The 20,345-nt window shown below is 39.8% G+C and overlaps 2 protein-coding genes across 2 annotated transcripts in view; both read right to left on the reverse strand.

Annotated features, from left to right (window-relative positions):
• Positions 1-797: 797 nt before the first annotated feature.
• On the reverse strand, positions 798-5,156 carry alx1 (ALX homeobox 1). Its single transcript, XM_010897850.3, has 4 exons — positions 4,788-5,156; positions 3,630-3,934; positions 2,984-3,112; positions 798-1,336 (listed from the first exon to the last, which is right to left on the reverse strand). The coding sequence occupies exons 1-4, from the start codon at positions 5,008-5,010 to the stop codon at positions 1,007-1,009; spliced, it is 987 nt and encodes a 328-aa protein (XP_010896152.1). The 5' UTR covers positions 5,011-5,156; the 3' UTR covers positions 798-1,006.
• Positions 5,157-12,111: 6,955 nt separating this feature from the next.
• Positions 12,112-20,345, reverse strand: part of lrriq1 (leucine-rich repeats and IQ motif containing 1) — a 36,761-nt gene continuing 28,527 nt past the window's right edge. Inside the window, exons 21-24 of the mRNA XM_034288175.1 lie at positions 19,728-20,202; positions 18,136-18,196; positions 17,445-17,565; positions 12,112-12,366 (exon numbers count right to left, since the gene is read on the reverse strand). Coding sequence (XP_034144066.1) covers positions 12,233-12,366; positions 17,445-17,565; positions 18,136-18,196; positions 19,728-20,202 — 791 coding nt within the window. The 3' untranslated portion in view covers positions 12,112-12,232. The remainder of the gene's footprint in view (positions 12,367-17,444; positions 17,566-18,135; positions 18,197-19,727; positions 20,203-20,345) is intronic.

A 20,345-nucleotide genomic window follows, 5' to 3' on the forward strand; every position in this document is an offset into this window, starting at 1 on the left:
TTATAATCCATTGTAGTAATCTATTGCTGGGGTCTGGGAGATGTCAATCACAGAAAATATGTAAGAAAAAGTGAATTTAGCCTTTAAACACTAGTTGTATAGGAAGGAAACTATGATTGATATAGTTTCTAATGTTTATTATTTTTTCCATATAGATATACAACTTACTTGTAATTTAACTATCTGGCTGAACCCTCTTTCGTCTTCAATAAGTAAAACAACAAACATACTATAGTTTCAACAACAAAAAAAGGATGCCACAACATATTTTGATAATTTTAATGGAAATCATATATATTTTTTAAAACACTACGGCTTTCACTGTTTGTACCGAATAGCACACCACAGCTCATGGGGGGGGGGGGGGTACATAGCTTTGCTGCAAAGCACACTGCAGACATGTTAATATGTCACTCCATTTACTCCTGTTTCTCTGGACTGCCCTGGGCTTGGGCAATGACATTATGAAGCACAGAGAATGAGAATGCTCACACCGGACAATATGTACTATTGGTCCTAGGACCCTCCAGAGGGGGTGGGTGTAAAGGTCACAGAGGACTGCACTTTCAGCAACACATTTCACCACGTTATGGCGGAGGGGAGTGTTTTCAGTCTCCTGTCACAACGGGTTTCAACCTGAAAGTGCAATCTGCGTGGATTAAACCGACACGCACTCACGACAACACCTTGATGACGAGATCATTAATACGTTTTGAAGGAGTTCTTTACATCTGACGCTTGACCAACAAAGTGAAGATTTCTTGAACCCCACCCCCACCCCCACCCCCACCCAAGGGGCATCATGTTTCTTCAGTCCAGCTTATGACCAGTCAGTCATGAGCCCTAAATGTTTCCAACTTCCGAATGTCATCTTTGATCTGGCAATCAATCCGGCGCTACAGTGAGTTCACTGTTTAACAATTGGTGCAATCTTTTGAGCACAGTACTAATGCTAAAGTTATAGTGGCTGGGAATCTGGGGGTCGGGCGGGGAATCAAAGTCATAGTCACATGGCCCAGGATATATTGGCCGCATGTTCTTTTGCCTTCATCCGCAGCACGGCGATGCTGGAAGAGCGTCTCTCAAACTCTGGCTTGGTCTCAAATGGGTGTCCGTTGGTCGAGGGCGTGAGGAGGGAGTCGGCCGTGAAGAAGTTGTTGAGGGAGACGTGCCCGAACTGATTCTGCTGGTTGGGGAAACTCACATACCCGTGATCGGCTGCAGAGCGCGGGGAGTGGGAGTAGGAGGAGACGCAGGGGGGAGATCCACGGGGGAGCATGCAGGAGGAGACCACTGAGCCACTAGGAGCAGGGTTGGGCCACAGGTTGTTGGGGATCTGGGAACGTAAATGACAGATCATTATTTATCTGGTCTTTCATTTAAAATATCACGTCCTTCTACTGAGGCCCCTGTAAGTCCAAAGACAATGTTTTATTATTCTACTCTGTTCTTTTCTTTTAAGATTTTTTTTGACAATTTCTTTTTTTATATCATTATATGAATTTTAGATAAGGCCTTTGCTTCACATATAACATTTCATCCATATATAGATGACTGATAATTATAGATGATATAATTCTGGGATGTGACAGTAAAGAGGACAGTTACCAGTCTATAAAAATAAGTAGGCTACAGATGTTGGAAACGGTATTCCTTATTAACCAGGAAAAATGTCTTATTTGACATCTAAATCCGGGATCACCTGGCTGCAAATGTGAATGAAATGTGAAATGATGCAGACCTGTTATCTAAAATATATTCTAAAGTCTATTTAGAGATTCATTTAAATACTAGAAACATAAGAGTGTGGGGTGAAGTTTGATTTGGTGGTCATAATCAAGTATGTTTAGTGTTGCATGGGAATTTCAAATTCTCATTCAGATGTAAACCAAATTAATTCTATATACATATGACATATCAGAGAGCATATCAGTTATGATCTTAACTATTGGTAAAAAAAAAAAAAAAAAAATGGAAAAATATTGGCACGAATCATCATATTTTAAAACAAATCCAGATACTCCTCTTGAATGAATGTCCAACTAACAAAAATAAAGATGTATGTCCTAGGGCCAAGAGAAAAAAACGACTTTCAACTTAATTAAATTATAGCTGTATATCCAACAATAAGATATACATGAACAAGCTCCGTTTCCCCATTCAGCAGCAGTGCCCTCTATAGTGTAATCTGTATAAACGATATTAAAGGAGATGGGTTTATTCTAACGTTTATATGAGAAACATATGACATGGTTTAAAATATGCTGCACACAATTCAGACCTAGAGTTTGGGTCGGAGCATTGAGAGTCTGTAGCCGCACATGGATTTACTGTAGGCCTACATCTTTAAAGCTAATCAATCCCCTTCAGCAGTGAGGTATGTGAATGGCTCATCTACAGTACATGCACTCTTACCAAATGCATGCTGATGGAGTGACCACACTCGATCAAAGGATTTCGTCAGACAGACTAAAAAACGATTCGTAGTTTACGGCTTTTGGATTCATAGCTATTTTTTTGCGAGGACGGTTTCTGAAAGCGCCCTAAGGTTTGATGTTTACAACACTAGAATGCTCTAGGCCGATATTTAAGCCTACCTGCCTCGCAAAGTGTATAAATAATTTTCTGTTAAATTTGATATGCAGTTAGGCCTATATACAATCATACTGCTTTGCATAGATACTTTTTAATCAAATTCCAAAGATTAATCTAAAGACATAGTTCATAAAAAATCCGACCGCGGTCAAGAATAAATCAGGAGGTGGCTGCAGCACAGTCAATTACGAGAAACTTTGGTGGATATTTCAAAATTCTGTAAGCACGACGACCCACAACGCCTATGCTAAAGGTTTCAAAATACATAATTAAGTCTAAAACCAAAATCAATATGGTTAGTTATGAATAATATAATGTTAGAGTAGATGTGAAATAAACAAATGAATATTGGTAAATATAATATTCGCATTACAGTGCACAAACTTGCCTGCGAGTAACTGTCTGTCCTTGGCAACACTGAGATGTCGTAAGTTGCAGCGAAGTGGCTTTTTGCTTGTTGAATCTGTCCGTAGCGTTCTCTTTTCCTCCACTTCGCTCTTCTGTTTTGAAACCACACCTAAGAGAGATACAAGAAAATCAAACTTTGTCTTAAAATAACTTTGTCGGCATGAAGGCCAAACGTAATTTTGGTATTGCATTATCCAATATTATAGTCCATATAAAATCACACAATGTTGTAATTGGCCATAGCTATAAAATATGCTCATATAGGCATAAGCAGACGAAATAAAAAAGGCTTTAAAAAATATGTCTGTCTACATATTGTTTTACACTCCTAAAATGAGACTAAATGGATCTCAATTAATTGTCAATGTTCAATTTCTGTTCTTCAACAGTATTTAAAAAAACAACAACATCTGAATGAGAATATAGGTCTGCGTAGGGTTGTCTAAACTGACCAAAGAAATATAGGCCTAAACACCGCTTATTTCAAAAATGTGTCACCATAAAAACATTTTACGATTATCAGTAACCTTGACCTTAGCCTGACGTTTTCACCTATCTTTACATTAAGCATTTTTGGTTTGCAATGTTGAATGTTGCTTTGAAAGCTATTGTAAACCCTCCATTACCTGCACTCGTGCTTCTGTAAGTTCCGTCCTCATTGCCAGCTGTTCTCTCACATAAACATCTGGGTAATGAGTTTTCTGAAAAACCTTCTCCAGCTCCTCCAATTGTGCGCTCGTGAACGTCGTCCTGTGCCGCCTTTTCTTACTGCTCGAGACGTTACTGTCACACTTGTCACCCATTTCATCCAAATCCGTTTTCTCCTGACCTGGCGTCACCGGTGAAGCCCTGAGATTACAACAGTTCTCCATCGACCTACCAAGGTCTGCGTGCAAGGTCTCTTCTTCGGTTTTAGGGACACCATAATTTGCTATACGAAAGAAACAGAAATGTATTGTTAGTATTAAAAGAAAATACCCTAGATGTTCGCATACTGTTTTTATTATCAAGAAACACAAATAAATAGACATTATAAATAGACACAATATGCTACGCATATTCGTAAAGCAGTCTGTTTCATATTCATTAAATAGAAATAGAAAATTAGTCACAACAGTTTCTGACGAGTGCTATATTATCTACAGTATCCACAACAAGGTTATTTAATTTAAAAGATTTTGCATACATTTCATAGCCCTATATGTCCTAATACTTAGGCTGTATTGTATTTGCGGTGAATGCAACGGATTTTTGTACGGTAATATTAAATTCAGTTTTATATTAACATCATCGTTGAAGGAACGATAACATTATATTTTAAAATACACATTTCTGGGATAGTCATATCGCCAACATAATAACTATAAACACAGAGATGCCTTGAGAACTTTTAGATAGCATTACATCTGCCCATATATAGGCTACATATGCTTTTAACTTGGCAGTATAAAAAATAACTACACATTTCCTCAATCCAATATCTCTGTGGTGAATAAAAAGTTAGGAAGTTAGGAAATTAGGAGATTAAGACCAATATACGCATGAATATGCACAAGACCATCTCCATTTCAAAAGTGAAATACTGGAGGTTATGATAGCAAGTGTAAAATAACCATGGATTACATATTTAAATCAACGAGTTCAGCCTTCAAGTGTTAGCTTAATATAGTTATGCGCGTAACACCTCCTGAGACCTGTCAGTCAACAACACATCTAGCATGCACTCTTAAGCAGCATTTAAAACATATATTTTGTTTAGTTTTGCTCATCAGTCGTTAACTAACCGTTTTGATCTCCACACTGCGAGGATCGCTCCATTCGCGTGTGGTGCTCGCTGTTCTGTAGACCAAAGGCCTGTACACACTTGGGCGAGGTCTTGCTGAAATATTGTACACTGTCCAAACTCTCCATAACTTGGTCAAGCGCGCCACCCGAGTCTACGTAGTAGTCGCTGCCCTTAATCGCTTGATTTTTTAACGCGAATTTATCGTTCATGTATTCCATCATCTTCTTTCCCAGATTCCGTCTCTGACACAAACCTTGTCAACTGACCATAAAGACGTTCTAATGACGATGGACAAAATGGAGGAGTTATAAGGCTACTCCTGGAACAGGACAATTTGCCAAAGGCTGTTCATTTGTCCCGACGTGAAGGCGCTATGGTCTCTTTATAACGCGAAGGAGAGGGGGTCCTTAAAGAAGCCTCCCTACTTTTGAATATAGAGCAAGCTAGAACTCCTCCCACGCACACAATCCAAACCAAACACACGTTAAGTGATTCTAGACCCTATAAACGGTCTAAAAGGAAATAATCAAATTTACTTTAATTTACAACATGTTTAGAAACCCCAAATAAATAGGAGTAATGATTTATCTATCATACTGCAAGTTTAGAATGCAATTACAATTTTTTTGAGTGCATGGGGAATTCAAATGGACAATTTCTGGTCTCACTTGAAGGTGGTTGTAGTATTATGTATAATTATTAACCTATTACTTAATAACTTGACTTCATAAAACTATCAACGCAATATATCGGTGAATATTGAATTTCACAATATAATGTATTGGTATTAAAATAAATTATTTAATTACAAAGTGCTGAATTATTGGATTATAACAAATATCTGTTTTCTATATAAATAATAGCAATGAAAACAGAATTTAAGTGTGCTTTGAAATACAGTTCTCCACTCTTCTCTAGTCTGTGGTAATTTCTGTATTTAATTATTATTACATTTATAATTTAAAAAGTAAGAATATAATTCCATTATTTGGCTTTTTTAGTGTCACTTTTCCGTCAGTTCTTACTTTTACTCAGCAACAATATATTGTCAGAGCAAGTGTTGCTTTTCAACCATGACATTATATGAATTAATATGAAAATATATATTTTACACACGCTATTTCTAAATCTTTAAAACCTGAATCATTGTAGTTAAATAAAATGTATTTATCAAAACGGAACAGCCAGTTTGCCAAAAGCCTATTCAAAATTGGATCATAAAAACATGATAGGCTAATGCAGGACTCGTTATTGGATACGTATTTGTCAGTGCTCATGTTGGCTTAAACATCATAATATATTAGGACCAGATTAATGGGTAAATTGGTTTTTAAAATAGGGTAGGCTATCCATTTAAAAATGTGCGTGTAAGCCACAATAATGAGCAACAATAGTGCTTTCGGAAATGTCAGAACTATTGTCAGTAGTAAAGCAGACATTTTGTAAAAAAATAAAATAAACATAAAACATTTTTTATTTGGAAAACAGTTTTAACTTTAGCGAAACGAATAAAAAGGTTAATTCACCTATCATGTCAATTTACATGTCAAAGAATACTGGGTACTTTCTGAACTTTACGCAATTACTGCGTTGAGAATATATCGAACTTTACATTGGAGAAATTCACTGCAAATCTCAGAAACAATGTAGCCTGCATATTCTTGTACGGATATTCAATTATTGCAATACCTAGTCCACCTTTAGCAGAAGAAAACCTGAGACCACGAATGTATGGTCAGAGATTATATATTTGTCTCTTATGTTTTATATACTCATAAGACTACATTTGCAGTATTTTTTGATCAAATCAGTGAATTTAAAGGGCAGGAAAAACAATGTTGTGGCTTAAGATGTAGCCATCACATCACAACACTGTATAATTACCCCAAAGTGCGTAAAAGTGTGTGCGTGTTTCCTTTTTAGTAAACGATAGTTTTTTTCTACAAAGTCTGATCATTCGGGATAATATCGGATTAGTTCAAAATAAAGACAAATCATGAAGTTAACTTGTTTATGTCAAATTGAAGATATTCTACATCGAAGATAAAATATATTGAATAGGAATGCTGCAATAAACCAATTTGCAGTAAATACGACCACCATGGTTACATGATAACAGGAAGACAAGTAATGACTGAAATTATATTGCCACGAACCGAGCCCACAGCCTCCCCACTTCTCTTTCCAAACTGTGGGGCCTAGTTAAACCACCTGCCATGAAGACCATGCTTAGCTTTGGTTCGCTAACGGGTCAGTGATAATACCTGGGGTTGGATGGTGCCACTCGAGAAAAAATAAAAATAAATATGAGTGCTCTTAACTAGCAGGGGGGTGTCTTATTGGGCTTCTAAGGTGACCTCGCCATGCGGCCACCTGCTGAGGAGAAAATGCAAAAAGTTCGCCCAACGGTTAGTTCTGTTGGTAGGCCGTGGACTGGGAACTACTGCCAGGAGCGGCACGTTTTTGAAAGGGGACACGATGTTGTCCTTGCGGAAGGCTTGCAGTAAAGAAGGGATGGACATGGTGCCGATTAATGTATATTTATGATAAAATATATATGATAACCTACACATCACTTGGGATATTCAGGATACATGTAGGGTTGCTAGGTTGGCTATTGTTGCTCAGAAGAATATTTATTGCGAACAAAAAAAGAACAACCAAAGTTCATTATTATTCATTATTGTGCGTTGCTGGTTATGTGCAAGCACCGCACTCCGATTGGTTACAAAATGTCAGGTAAATAGGACACTTTGTGGTTCTTTATGTGAAGCGGGCTGACTTGGACCCGCTTATGCCTATGTTCTTAGTTTAGTTAAGACGTCCATGCATGATACAACCCTACCCTCACCATGCAGATGCCGGTATTTGGCTTCAATCTAGACACACGTTTAGAGAAAAACAACCACAGTTCACATCACAACGTAGGGACCCACATATCGCTCTTCTGTCCCTGTCGACCCCCCTAATGTCTGGCCAAAATGTTAATATGCAGCACGGCCAAAATGTTAATATGCAGCACAAATATTTCATCACAAACGTAAGCTCTGGCTGATGACTGATCATGTTTAAGGCAAAAACAACAGTTACAAGAGTTGTGCATTAACAGTGGACCGTTTTGGGAGTGAATTCCTCATTCAGATTTGAAAAGCCTGTCGAGAATAATAACGGGAGATGTGAAAATGTGTTCAGATTTTAAAATCCTGTCGAGAATAATAACGGGAGATGTGAAAATGTGTTCACTCATTGTAAGATGCGCTGGATAAGAGTACACAGTGGCGATTCTATGATTTTTGAAAGGGTGGGGCCGTATGGGGTTTTTAATTCGAGGGACTGGCATGAGCAAGATGGGGTCCAGTGGAAGATTTCTGGGGAAGGATATGGTGTTTCAAATATAGTCCTGAGTATCTGTCTAGCATAAAAGATATCAGTGAAAAAATATGGTCCTCTTAAAAACAAAAAAGATGTTGACACAAGAGTTTTGCTCAGACTATCAGATTATATTTCAAAGTAATACCCGGACACCATAGTTTTAAGAACTCTAATTGACTTTATTTTACATGCACATGGAGAAGCAACCAGTATGGAGTTACTCTTCTCTTTACATTAACAGAATGACAATAAGTGATGCCAATTCAATAGGCATAGAGACAGCAACACAAGGCCGAATGGCTGTCATTAACATGTTTCATCTTGGTATTTGGGGTAGGGTAATGACCACCATACAGATAAAAGATTCCCAGAAAAACACTTTTAGCTCTATTCAAATGAAAGTTATCACTTCTAGCATGCTCAAATGTAAACGTTTCTGAGATTTAAAACAGACCTGCATTGACCACTATTGTCTGTGGCTTCCTACAGGAAAACACAGGAGTGACTATAAGAATATGTTCAGAAACAATGTCCAGTAAAGTCCTATCCCAATTTTTACTCAGAAAAATGTGATTCCTGGCTTATGGGTTTAGGAAAAACATATAAGGCCTGGTTTTAGAATTGGGGCAAATTTAAGGGGTAGCCTAGGCATTAACGGTCAGGCATTAGGGCTTGTAACAAGAAATGTAGATTTTGATTATTGGGTAGTACTACAGTCAGTAAATGCCCTCCCCCTGTTCCCCTACAGTTTTCTTGGCAAGATCTTGAGATGAGGCTAGACCATCCCCTTCTGATTTGGAAATAGCTGAACCATGCCTTTCTGATTCTGACATGCAACAAGTATCTAAATCAGTCCTTGTTGACTGACACAACTCGTGTGCATGATGGATTCAAACACACCCACCCCAAAAATTGATCTATCCCTGACCTTCCCTGGCCTCAGTTATCTCAGTTGTAGAGTAATGATCAGAGCTCCTCTGGCCCTGAATGTTAATGAACATTACATCCGATAATTGGCGTTCATTAACCAGTGCCAAAAACATCTAAATATCCACAAGCTAGGGAAAAAGCAATAACATGACCCATCGTTTCACTGCAATCAAATGTTTCCTAGAATATGCACACAGAAGAAGCAAAATAGGAACTAGCTAGAAACAATGCAGCTAGCTACTTAAATAATTATCCTTCATCTCCAATACCATTTCCTCAATGAAGCTAAACTTAGCCATCTGCACTGAAGCATCAAGTCAACGTTAGCAATGTTATCTCCAATAATGAACATGGTCAATGTCTGGGTGTGATTTGGTGGTGGTGAAGTGGGTGATTTGTACAGGGTAAAATGTATCTTAATTTTCATTGAACAAGTACAGTACAACGAAATGCAGTTAGCATCTAACCAGAAGTGCAAATAGAAGAGGGCAGGAAATGTACACGTATTTACAAGTATCAAGTATATGTATATTACAAGTGGAATGTATAGATGTGCAATGAAGGCAAACAAGTACAAATGGCAATACAAAATGTGCAATTAAGGCAAGTAGATAACAGCAGAAAATGTACAAGTATAGTGTATGTTACAAGTTTGATTGGAGCCAATTTCCTCTGACAACAGGTAAATGACCCAAAGCACAACTCCAAACTATGCAACAACTATTTACAGAAGAAGCAGTCAGCTGGTATTCTGTCTATAATAGTGGCCAGCACAGTCACTGGATCTCAACCCTATTGAGCTGTAATGGGAGCAGCTTGATCGTATGGTAAGAAGTGCCCATCAAGCCAATCCAACTTGTGGGAGGTGCTACAGGAAGCATGAGGTGAAATCTCTTCAAATACCTGCATGGCTATAATTTCTGAAAATGGAGGATTGTTTGAGGAAAGCTAAGTTTGACACAATTCTTATTTTAATTAAAATCATTATAACCATGTCAATTACTATATCTAACCTTGGTAATGACTATATTTCCAATTCATGTTGCTGTATTTCCTATTCAAAGTCATTTCATGTATGTTTTGGAGGACATATGTTTTGGAGGACATTTGTAAGTGACCCCAAATGTTTGAATGGTAGTGTATATATCCAATGACACCAGAGGGACACTCAAGGGGCCAGTCAGATTTCAGGTGGGGCAAGTTGCCTGCCCCCCAGATCCACCAGTGAGTGCCTATAGCTAAATGATAATTGTTAATCAATTGGGACATATACATTGCACAGAAAGTCCTAGTTTACCCTCAATTGTGTGTAGCGTACTGCTACTTGTATCTACACATACATAACACATTTTCTGGACTCCTCCGGCATTCATTCACAGTAAGGTACTTGGACAACAACACAGATTAGTCAGTCACTGTCTACCCTAATTGGTTTTGGAAGATTGCATACATATATAGCTGGTAAAATATGAGGTAGAGGGTCCTTAACATGTTTAGACATGAAATCATTCAGGAATCGCCATTGAATACGTTACAGAAATTGATTAACCATGAAAAGAAAATAATGTCCATGTAAGAGCTCCAGGCTTCTCCCAAAGGGGACATGAGTTCAACGTCCCCCTAACAGAGAACAGTGTTCTTGGGTTTCTACCAAAACAGCATGAACGGGCTGGGCACCACCAGTACCACTGACACTCTATGGCACTGGACCTGTCTGTAGACCAAACCACTGATCAGATCCACCCAGTCAAAACAAGACCAGAGAACAGACAGAAATATGATAAAGAGAGGAGAAAAGAAATAAAAGGACCTGAATTTCCTGTTAGGGAGCCACTCTCATCATCCTCTGGTCTCCTATCATATCCTTTTCAGCTTCAGCTCATTTGTGTTCACATTCATTAACTTATAATTTTCACCCAACCGACAAGATCCAGTGTGAACCTTCAACCCCAGGCTTAGCTGCTCTATAAGGCAGTGTTTGTTGATTGACAGAATCTGTTATCCATATACAAAGAACAAAAACAATTGTAATCAGCGGCTGTAAATAAGGAAATCAATATTCAAATTCTAACACCAATGTTTGCTTTCGTTATTTCTGACACGCAGGCAATATCCTTTGCAATATAACTCTAGATTTAGGAGAAACCCTGTACGTGTGTGTGTGTGTCTCATAGTAAAATAAAGAAATTAACTTTACATTTTAAAGTATTTAATCTTTATTAATCTTTAAAATTAGCAGCATTAAATTGCCAATATGAACTAGGGTAAACAACAAATAGCAATAAAATAGAAACACTTTTGTTAGAAACAAAAAACATTAAGATAATGCTTCTCAACCATTTTTCTTAAACAAAAGTATACTATATTACAGCAGAGATTTGTCAGGATTACTTGTTAAAAAAATAAAGTAAATAGTAAGACATATTGTGATTTTATAATATATATATATATACACACACACACACACACACACACACACACACACACACACACACATACATATACATATATAATGTGAAATAATATATACACACAAACTCACCCACAACACCGTATGCTGACTCAAGCCCCGAACTAAACATTTATTTTTACAGGTTTAATTGCATTGGTAACTTATTGCTACACATGTGTATGATGTATGTATGTAGGTATGTATGTATGTATGTATGTATGTATGTATGTAAAAACAAAACAAACATCCCAACAGTTAGAACACAGGACTTCTGTTTTGTATTCCCGACTATCATCTGCATATTAACCGTGTCATTTGCTTAACGTTTTGGGACTATGGTCCCTGTGTTCCGGCGCTGGCTGTGGTCACATTTAGGCAGGGATATTCGAGCATAATGACCAGAATGAAAAGGCCTGGAGATATTTGGGCTCAGATTTTCCCATTGCTTTTAATTAATTTTCAGAAGACCGACAGAGGCCAAGTCTAATTTGAGACTGAAAAGGCAGCTGCAATATTAGTGTAGGAGACAAATAACTAATCAAAACTTGGGGGGGGGGGGGGGGGGGGGGGTAAAACAAAAATGTCACAATAAAATGCAAACACATGCATATACTGTCAGTGACACTTTGGGACAAATCAGTGCAGACGAACCGGTTTGTTGTCACGAGGAACCAATTCTGTAGTCGCTGTTACTTGTGAAGTTTGTCCCTTTTCTTTCCACCTCCCCAGCCACCACTCATCAGGACAGGGTTGTCCCGGAAAGACATGCGCTCCTTTTTAGACCCGGCAGGTCTCTGTGGAGAGGGTGGTTTGTCTTCTTTTTCTGAAGAAAGATCAAAACAATTATCAAAACAAAATGTCAAATTGTATTAGCATGTAGCATATCAACATCAAAATGAATTATGCATGCATTGATCGTCATTACCTGTAGATAAAGGTTTTGTAAGATACTATATTATACACAGTATAACTGCAATGCATGCACAGCTTCTCACCACTACAACGAACTAAACAATACTCATCATACAGTGGTCAAGGCAGTCCTCTCTGGAAGTAAACTGAACTTCTAATTCAGTACTAGAAATGACCATTTTCTAAACTGAAAAGGAGAAGTGTTTTACATCTACCAGTGTAACATTTTCTGATTTTATACTCAAATCAATTCCCGAATTGACTTGGCTGTCTGGGTGTTTTGTCGGCTGTCTCTCCTCTCCACAGGGTAACAGAGTCTGTTCCATGTCACCCGGGGATCAGCACCAGGCTCTCCAAACACCGGTACAAAGGGAGCGTGTCTGCGGGCATGATGTGTACCACATGTACCGGTCAGGCCACAGGGCCAGATCGAGAGCCAGGGAAGCCCCACACATGGAGATCAGCAGTGGGGAGGTGGTCACGAAACAGGTAGGACTACAGGGAGGAGGTCACCTAACAGGTAGGACTACAGGGAGGAGGTCACCTAACAGGTAGGACTACAGGGAGGAGGTCACCTAACAGGTAGGACTACAGGGAGGTACTCACATAGCAGGTAGGACTACAGGGAGGTACTCCCATAACAGGTAGGACTACAGGGAGGTGGTCACGTAACAGGTAGGACTACAGGGAGGTACTCCCATAACAGGTAGGACTACAGGGAGGTACTCCCATAACAGGTAGGACTACAGGGAGGTACTCCCATAACAGGTAGGACTACAGGGAGGTACTCCCATAACAGGTAGGACTACAGGGAGGTACTCCCATAACAGGTAGGACTACAGGGAGGTACTCCCATAACAGGTAGGACTACAGGGAGGTACTCCCATAACAGGTAGGACTACAGGGAGGTACTCACATAGCAGGTAGGACTACAGGGAGGTGGTCACATAACAGGTAGGTATACATGGAGGTACAGAGTTTCATGAATTAGGTTTAGGGAATCTGTGCAGTATGTCAATTTTATTCACTATTGACCAATTTGTGATTAACTGTAGAGAATATGTAGCTCTCTCACACTATTTAACCTCTGCTGATTTACTGTAAGAGTCAGCCTATTCATCATTAAACCATACGAAATATAGAGTACGTGAGGCAAATCTTATTTCTATGTCAATGGTTTGATCCATCGGAATGTCATTTAACGAACCATGGCAACACATCCAGAGGTCATTCCATGCATGTTTGGAGAAACTATTGAGAACTCATGTGTTGAAATTGTTGATAATAAAATATATATCTTTTTTTATGTATTTGTTTGTTCTGAAACAAAAACAGAGGCCAAAACAAATCTTTTTTTTTATTGATACACATGTTGGTAATTTAGCTGATATTTTGTTATGGTTATGCTATTAAAAAGTAGGGAAATAAATAAACAGACAGACATTCCCCCTTTTGCCGTGACCAAACAAATTGTTTTACTACCATTAGCTTTGAATAGGAACAAAATTGAAGCAGAAGATACGCAACTTAAGTGGTTTCCTCTGCACAAGTAATGAAAATATTTTGTGGGACGGAAAACGCACTTTATGGCACCTCCCCAGCAAGCGGTGGGTATCACGTTGCAACAGGTTATAGAGTATTTACATAGACCTCACTGCCGTGTCAAGCTAAGTGAACCCCTGGCTTTAAAACCTGACTTTGAAGTATCTACACTCCCTCAAAGGAAAGATTTCCATTTTGTTTTTTGATACATAAGAAATGTTTCTCCTTTAAAAAGACTCTCCCTGACACTCACACACACAGACTATCCCTGACACTCACACACACAGACTATCCCTGACACTCACACACACAGACTCTCCCTGACATTCACACACACAGACTATCCCTGACACTCACACACACAGACTCTCCCTGACACTCACACACACAGACTCTCCCTGACACTCACACACACAGACTATCCCTGACATTCACACACACAGACTATCCCTGACACTCACACACACAGACTATCCCTGACACTCACACACACAGACTCTCCCTGACATTCACACACACAGACTTTCCCTGACATTCACACACACAGACTATCCCTGACATTCACACACACAGACTATCCCTGACATTCACACACACACAGACTCTCCCAGACATTTTGAACACAGTTTTCCTTTCGAGGCGAGTCGCCGCAAATTGTTCACAAAATATATTCCTGCTTATGTGCAAAATAAATTCAGTCTTCCAGTTCATGAAATATCTAATTGGCTCTTGGCAAATTTGCCCACTTACAAATACATACATATATTTCAATTTAGCTTAGACAATTTGATAAGTGTCGTTTGATCACAGAGAAAGAGGTTCTTTCACCTCCCCAGCCCGATCCCAGTGCTACGGTGACGTTTCCTTGGCATTCAGACAGTCGAGGCCCTCGTGGATATCATTTAGAAATCTTCATCAGAATGTAATTCCACTTCATTAGGGCGGAACAGTATTAGCCTTATTTTTTTAGATTCCTGCAGCTTGTTTAAGTCGGTCATCCGCCTGAGTCCAGCGTGTCTCCTGTCAGTAGCATCATTGTCACTAAAACTCCTGAGTTGAAGCCTGCCTGACAGTAGGGCTAGTCATTCCCCCCTGAAAGGATTTTTTTTTGTGCCTGTTTCCTGTCAAGAAGCAATGCTCAGTGCTCTGTCCCCTTCTCGACCCTGACCCAGTTCTGAGCTCCTGATCGACCCAGGGCACTAAGCCGGACCGGTCTTCACGGCTTCATGCACACAAAAACACGCACACACACACACGCTCGGACGTACACCGAATTAACACACACACTCACTGACACAGATTCCTCCCTTATTATCATAACCTACTATTCATCAGATTTATTTTACAGTACCACTGGTTTGTTTGGGACCAGTGATGTGCAGGCCCGTTCAACTCATCCCAGATACAGGAACTGCACTAAGATAATGGAACAAGTGCAATCCTATTTTTATTAAGGCTTGAATCTGTGCAGATGAGTCCAATGATCATATGTGCCTATAGATGAGTCCAGTTAACATATGTGCCTATAGATGAGTCCACTGAACATATACACATCATTGGCAGGGCAGAACACATTGTAAAAAGGAATGTAAAATGGGACAGCTAACTAAAAAGCAAAAAATTGAATAAGCATTGGAAAGAAACATTTAAAACTTTCTTGTGAGGAGAAATATTTCTGTGAGGTAAGATAAAGTCCTACATCATAATATAAAAAATATAAAATGCACCTTTGAACATATGTATAGAAATGTATTTATGATTAAATTATTAAATGATCCTAATCAAAAACATTTATAAAGGGCCTCATTGCTGTATTAACTGCACCTGTTTGAACTCGTAACCTGTATAAAAGACACCTGTCCACACACTCAATCAAACAGACACCAACCTCTCCACAATGGCCAAGACCAGAGAGCTGTGTAAGGACATCAGGGATAAAATTGTAGACCTGCACAAGGCTGGGATGGGCTACAGGACAATAGGCAAGCAGCTTGGTGAGTAGGCAACAACTGTTGGCGCAATTATTCGAAAATGGAAGAAGTTCAAGATGACGGTCAATCTCCCTTGGTCTGGGGCTCCAGGCAAGATCTCACCTCCTGGGGCATCAATGATCATGAGGAAGGTGAGGGATCAGCCCAGAACTACACGGCAGGACCTGGTCAATGACCTGAAGTGAGCTGGGACCACAGTCTCAAAGAAAACCATTAGTAACACACTACGCCGTCATGGATTAAAATCCTGCAGCGCACGCAAGGTCCCCCTGCTCAAGCCAGCGCATGTCCAGGCCCGTCTGAAGTTTGCCAATGACCATCTGGATGATCCAGAGGAGGAATGGGAGAAGGTCATGTGGTCTGATGAGACAAAAATAGAGCTTTTTGGTCTAAACTCCACTCACCGTGTTTGGAGGAGGATGAGTACAACCCCAAGAACACCATACCAACCGTGAAGCATAGAGGTGGAAACATAATTCTTTGGGGATGCTTTTCTGCAAAGGGGACAGGACGACTTCACCGTATTGAGGGGAGGATGGATGGGGCCATGTATCGCGAGATCTTGGCCAACAACCACCTTCCCTCAGTAAAAGCATTGAAGATGGGTCGTGGCTGGGTCATCCAGCATGACAACGACCCGAAACACACAGCCAGGGCAACTAAGGAGTGGCTCCGTAAGAAGCATCTCAACGTCCTGGATTGGCCTAGCCAGTCTCCAGACCTGAACCCAATAGAAAATCTTTGAAGGGAGCTGAAAGTCTGTATTGCCCATCTGGAGAAGGTCTGTATGGAGGAGTGGGCCAAAATCCCTGCTGAAGTGTGGTTTAAACCTGGTCAAGAACTACAGGAAACGTATGATCTCTGTAATTGCAAACAAAGGTTTCTGTACCAAATATTAAGTTTTGCTTTTCTGATGTATCAAATACTTATGTCATGCAATAAAACGCTAATTAATTACTTAAAAATCATACAATGTGATTTTCTGGATATTTGTTTTAAATTCCGTCACTCACAGTTGAAGAGTACCTATGATAAAAATGACAGACATCTACATGCTTTGTAAGTGGGAAAACCTGCAAAATCGGCAGTGTATCAAATACTTGTTCTCCCCACTGTAGGCTACGTTTGTGACATAAGGAAAGTCTAGTAGTCAAGAGCATTGGTCCAGCAAACAGGAGGTCACTGGGTCTAATCCCTGAGATGACAAGTTAAACTACGTTGCTAGGATCCCGATCCGGGGCTATAGCCTAACAACGCCACTGTCGGTAACTGAGGAAGACAGTTAACACAAATAATCCCAGGTTGTTGCTGAAAATCACAATGGATTCTGTCATACGGACCTGGTAAAACAATTGCACATAAAAAAATAAATGCTAACAAATTAGGAATGTAATGATGGAAGCAGCCGCCCCCTGGCCAAACAGTAACATTGTGAAGCAAATACTTGAAAACGTACTTGGCAGCCCCATGGAGTGTCGCCAAGCTTGATTGTGTTCTTTGCGAGACGGGGAGGTTAAAGTGCTGCTGCCCTGTGACCTAGAGATCTGGTCTGGTCCTTCTCTGTATCCTGCTAAAGCCTGCGCAAAACACGTGCGCACGCGCACACACACACACACACACACACACACAATTTAAATAAGGTCAAACACGACTTTTCTCACGCAACTGGCCCCAACATATACAGAATATTCAACATGTGCTTAAGGAAGAAATGCCTTGTGAAGCTGAAGAAAAGGTGTCTGGGGAGAAGTTGTAATTTAAAGTGGCTCGTAATGGCACTGCGGGACCTGCTGTTCCCAAATTCAAAGAGCAGACAAGCATCAATATCATTCTGCGCTCGACACAAACCACACTGCACCGGCAGTGGAATCAAATGACAAAACTGCAGTGCGTCGATCAAATTGAAAGCCCTGTTACAATGGAAAAAATAAGACTTGGGATTCAGAATGGCCTTAAACTCCAAGGGAGAGTGGGACAAGAACCATAAAGTTAAACATCAATATGAATTCAAAATGGAAATAATACATACTTCCATGTACTTCCCACGCAACCGAGACCCAAAACGAGAAGAGTCAATTACTCAGTCAAATCTAATCAGTCGTAGGAGTCAAGTAAGAGTGAGTCAAAAATAAATGGGCTTAACTTACCACAAGCTGCACTCTGCCTCCGTTCAGAATGTCTGGGTCAATCTCTGGGAGGAAATGTTCACTGCAGACGAACAGAAGCATTTCAATGGTGTGCTATTAGTGGTCAGTCACCAGTAACAAGGTGGTTTTTTCCCCCTTCACTTCAACATGATTACCTTGGATCCATAATATCTTGAACATCAGATCAGTGGTGATGTTGGCTCGCGTGAAACTGTTAGTAATTGCCAACTTTTATTTAATATTTCATACACTGTGCCTCCACTGATTTTCTTAGGTTTCCTCTACCAGGATAAAAATGCTGGATATTTTACAATATACTGTAAAGTATGGGAAAACAACCCTGGTTCTGTATCACAGATGAATAACAGCTGTCTTAATTCTTGCTTTGGTATTAACATATATTTTTACTCAATGCTAAAAAATACTTTGACATTTTATTTACGTTTTGTGTAACATTAACTTCATAGAACTATTAAATTCTAGAATTTGTTTTTTATAACTGGCAGATCATTTTTATTTATTTTATTAACATGTAATATCAGTTAAATCTCCATCACTCCATCTACAAGAATATAATATTTCCTATTGTAGATAATTTTTCTACATGTTGAATATGCACTACCATTCAAATGTTTGGGGCCACTTAGAAATCTCCTTGTTGTCGACATTTTTGGTCCATTAAAATAGCATCAATTGATCAGTGTAGACATTGTTAATGTTGTAATTAACTATTGTAGCTGGAAATGACAGATTTTTTAAGGAATATCAGAGGCCCATTATCAGTAACCATCTGTCCTGTGTTCCAATGGCACGCTGTGTTTGCTAATCACAAGTTTGCCAAGATTAAAAGGCTATGTGATCATCAGAAAACCCTTTTGTAATTTTATTAGAACAGCTGAAAACTGTTGCGCTGATTAAAGAAGCACTAAAACTGGCCTTCTTTAGACTAATTGAGTATCTAATGCATCAGCAATTGTGGTGTTCAATTGCATGCTCAAAGTGGCCAGAAACAAAGGACTTTCTTCTGAAACTCATCAGTCTATTCTTGTTCTGACAAATGAAGGCTATTCCCATGTGAGAAATTGCCAAGAAACTGAAGATCTCGTACAGCGCTGTGTACTACTCCCTTCACAGAACAGCACAAACTGTCTCTAACCAGAATAGAATGAGAAGTGGGAGGCCCCGGTGCAGAACTAAGCAAGAGAATAAATATATTTGAGTTTAAGAAACAGACGCCTCACAGGTCCTCAACTGGCCGCTTCATTAAATAGTACCCGCAAAACACCAGTCTCAACTTGAACAGTGAAGAGGTGACTCCAGGATGCTGTTTTTTCCCCTATCTTCCTCTGTTCAGTGTCTGTGTTCTTTACCCCACCTTAATCTTTTCTTTTTATTGGGCTGACGGAGACATGGCTTTTTCTTTGCAACTTTGCCCAGAAGGCCAGCATCCCAGAGTCCCTTCTTTACTTAAATTGTGCTTTTCTTAAAAATACAAGGACATTTCTAAGTGACCCCAAACTTTTAAACTGTAGTGTATATATGTAAGTAATAGCCATACAACACAATGTACAGTTGGTATCAGAGAAGCCTACCTCTCCGGGCTTCTGCTGTTCACATGGACTGCCTGCGTGTGGAGCCACTGGTAAGTTCGTTCCTGGTTAAACCGTGTTTGGTCCCCTCTGGCTGGTTCTTCCTGGTTAAACCGTGTTTGGTCCTCTCTGGCTGGTTCTTCCTGGTTAAACTGTGTTTGGTCCCCTCTGGCTTGTGTTTCGTGGTTGAACCATGTTTGGTCCCCTCGGGCTGGAACTTCCTGGTTAAATCGTTTTTGGTCCCCTCTGGCTGGTGCTTCGTGGTTATTCCGTGTTTGGTTACCTCTGGCTGGTGCTTCGTGGTTGAACCATGTTTGGTCCCCTCTGGCTGGTGCTTCCTGGTTGAACAGTGTTTGGTCACCTCTGGCTGGAGCTTCCTGGTTAAATTGTTTTTGGTCCCCTCTGGCTGGTGCTTCCTGGCTGAACAGTGTTTTGTCCCCTCTGGCTGTTCCCTCCAGGCCAATTTCTGCCTGGCGAGCTGCAATTGACAGGAAATATCAAATAAATGTGAAGCAAGATTATTTTTGTTCTTTGAAACATCCCTGATGACAACAGTTAAATCCTGCTACAGCAAAGCCAATCCGTTTGTGGGGATCCAGACTTTTTGTATTGAGAGTGGGA

This window comes from Esox lucius, chromosome 19, assembly GCF_011004845.1.
Source record: "Esox lucius isolate fEsoLuc1 chromosome 19, fEsoLuc1.pri, whole genome shotgun sequence".
NCBI classification, from domain to species: domain Eukaryota; kingdom Metazoa; phylum Chordata; class Actinopteri; order Esociformes; family Esocidae; genus Esox; species Esox lucius.

What these genes read in the sequence shown, in the direction of transcription:
- alx1 (XM_010897850.3), bottom strand. Translation starts at nt 5,010, where the DNA reads ATGATGGAATACATGAACGATAAATTCGCGTTAAAAAATCAAGCGATT. An exon ending in GCAGTGTGGAGATCAAAACG is followed by an intron (nt 3,935 to 4,787) that starts GTTAGTTAACGA and finishes TCTTTCGTATAG; the next exon opens with CAAATTATGGTGTCCCTAAA. An exon ending in TTACAGAAGCACGAGTGCAG is followed by an intron (nt 3,113 to 3,629) that starts GTAATGGAGGGT and finishes TATCTCTCTTAG; the next exon opens with GTGTGGTTTCAAAACAGAAG.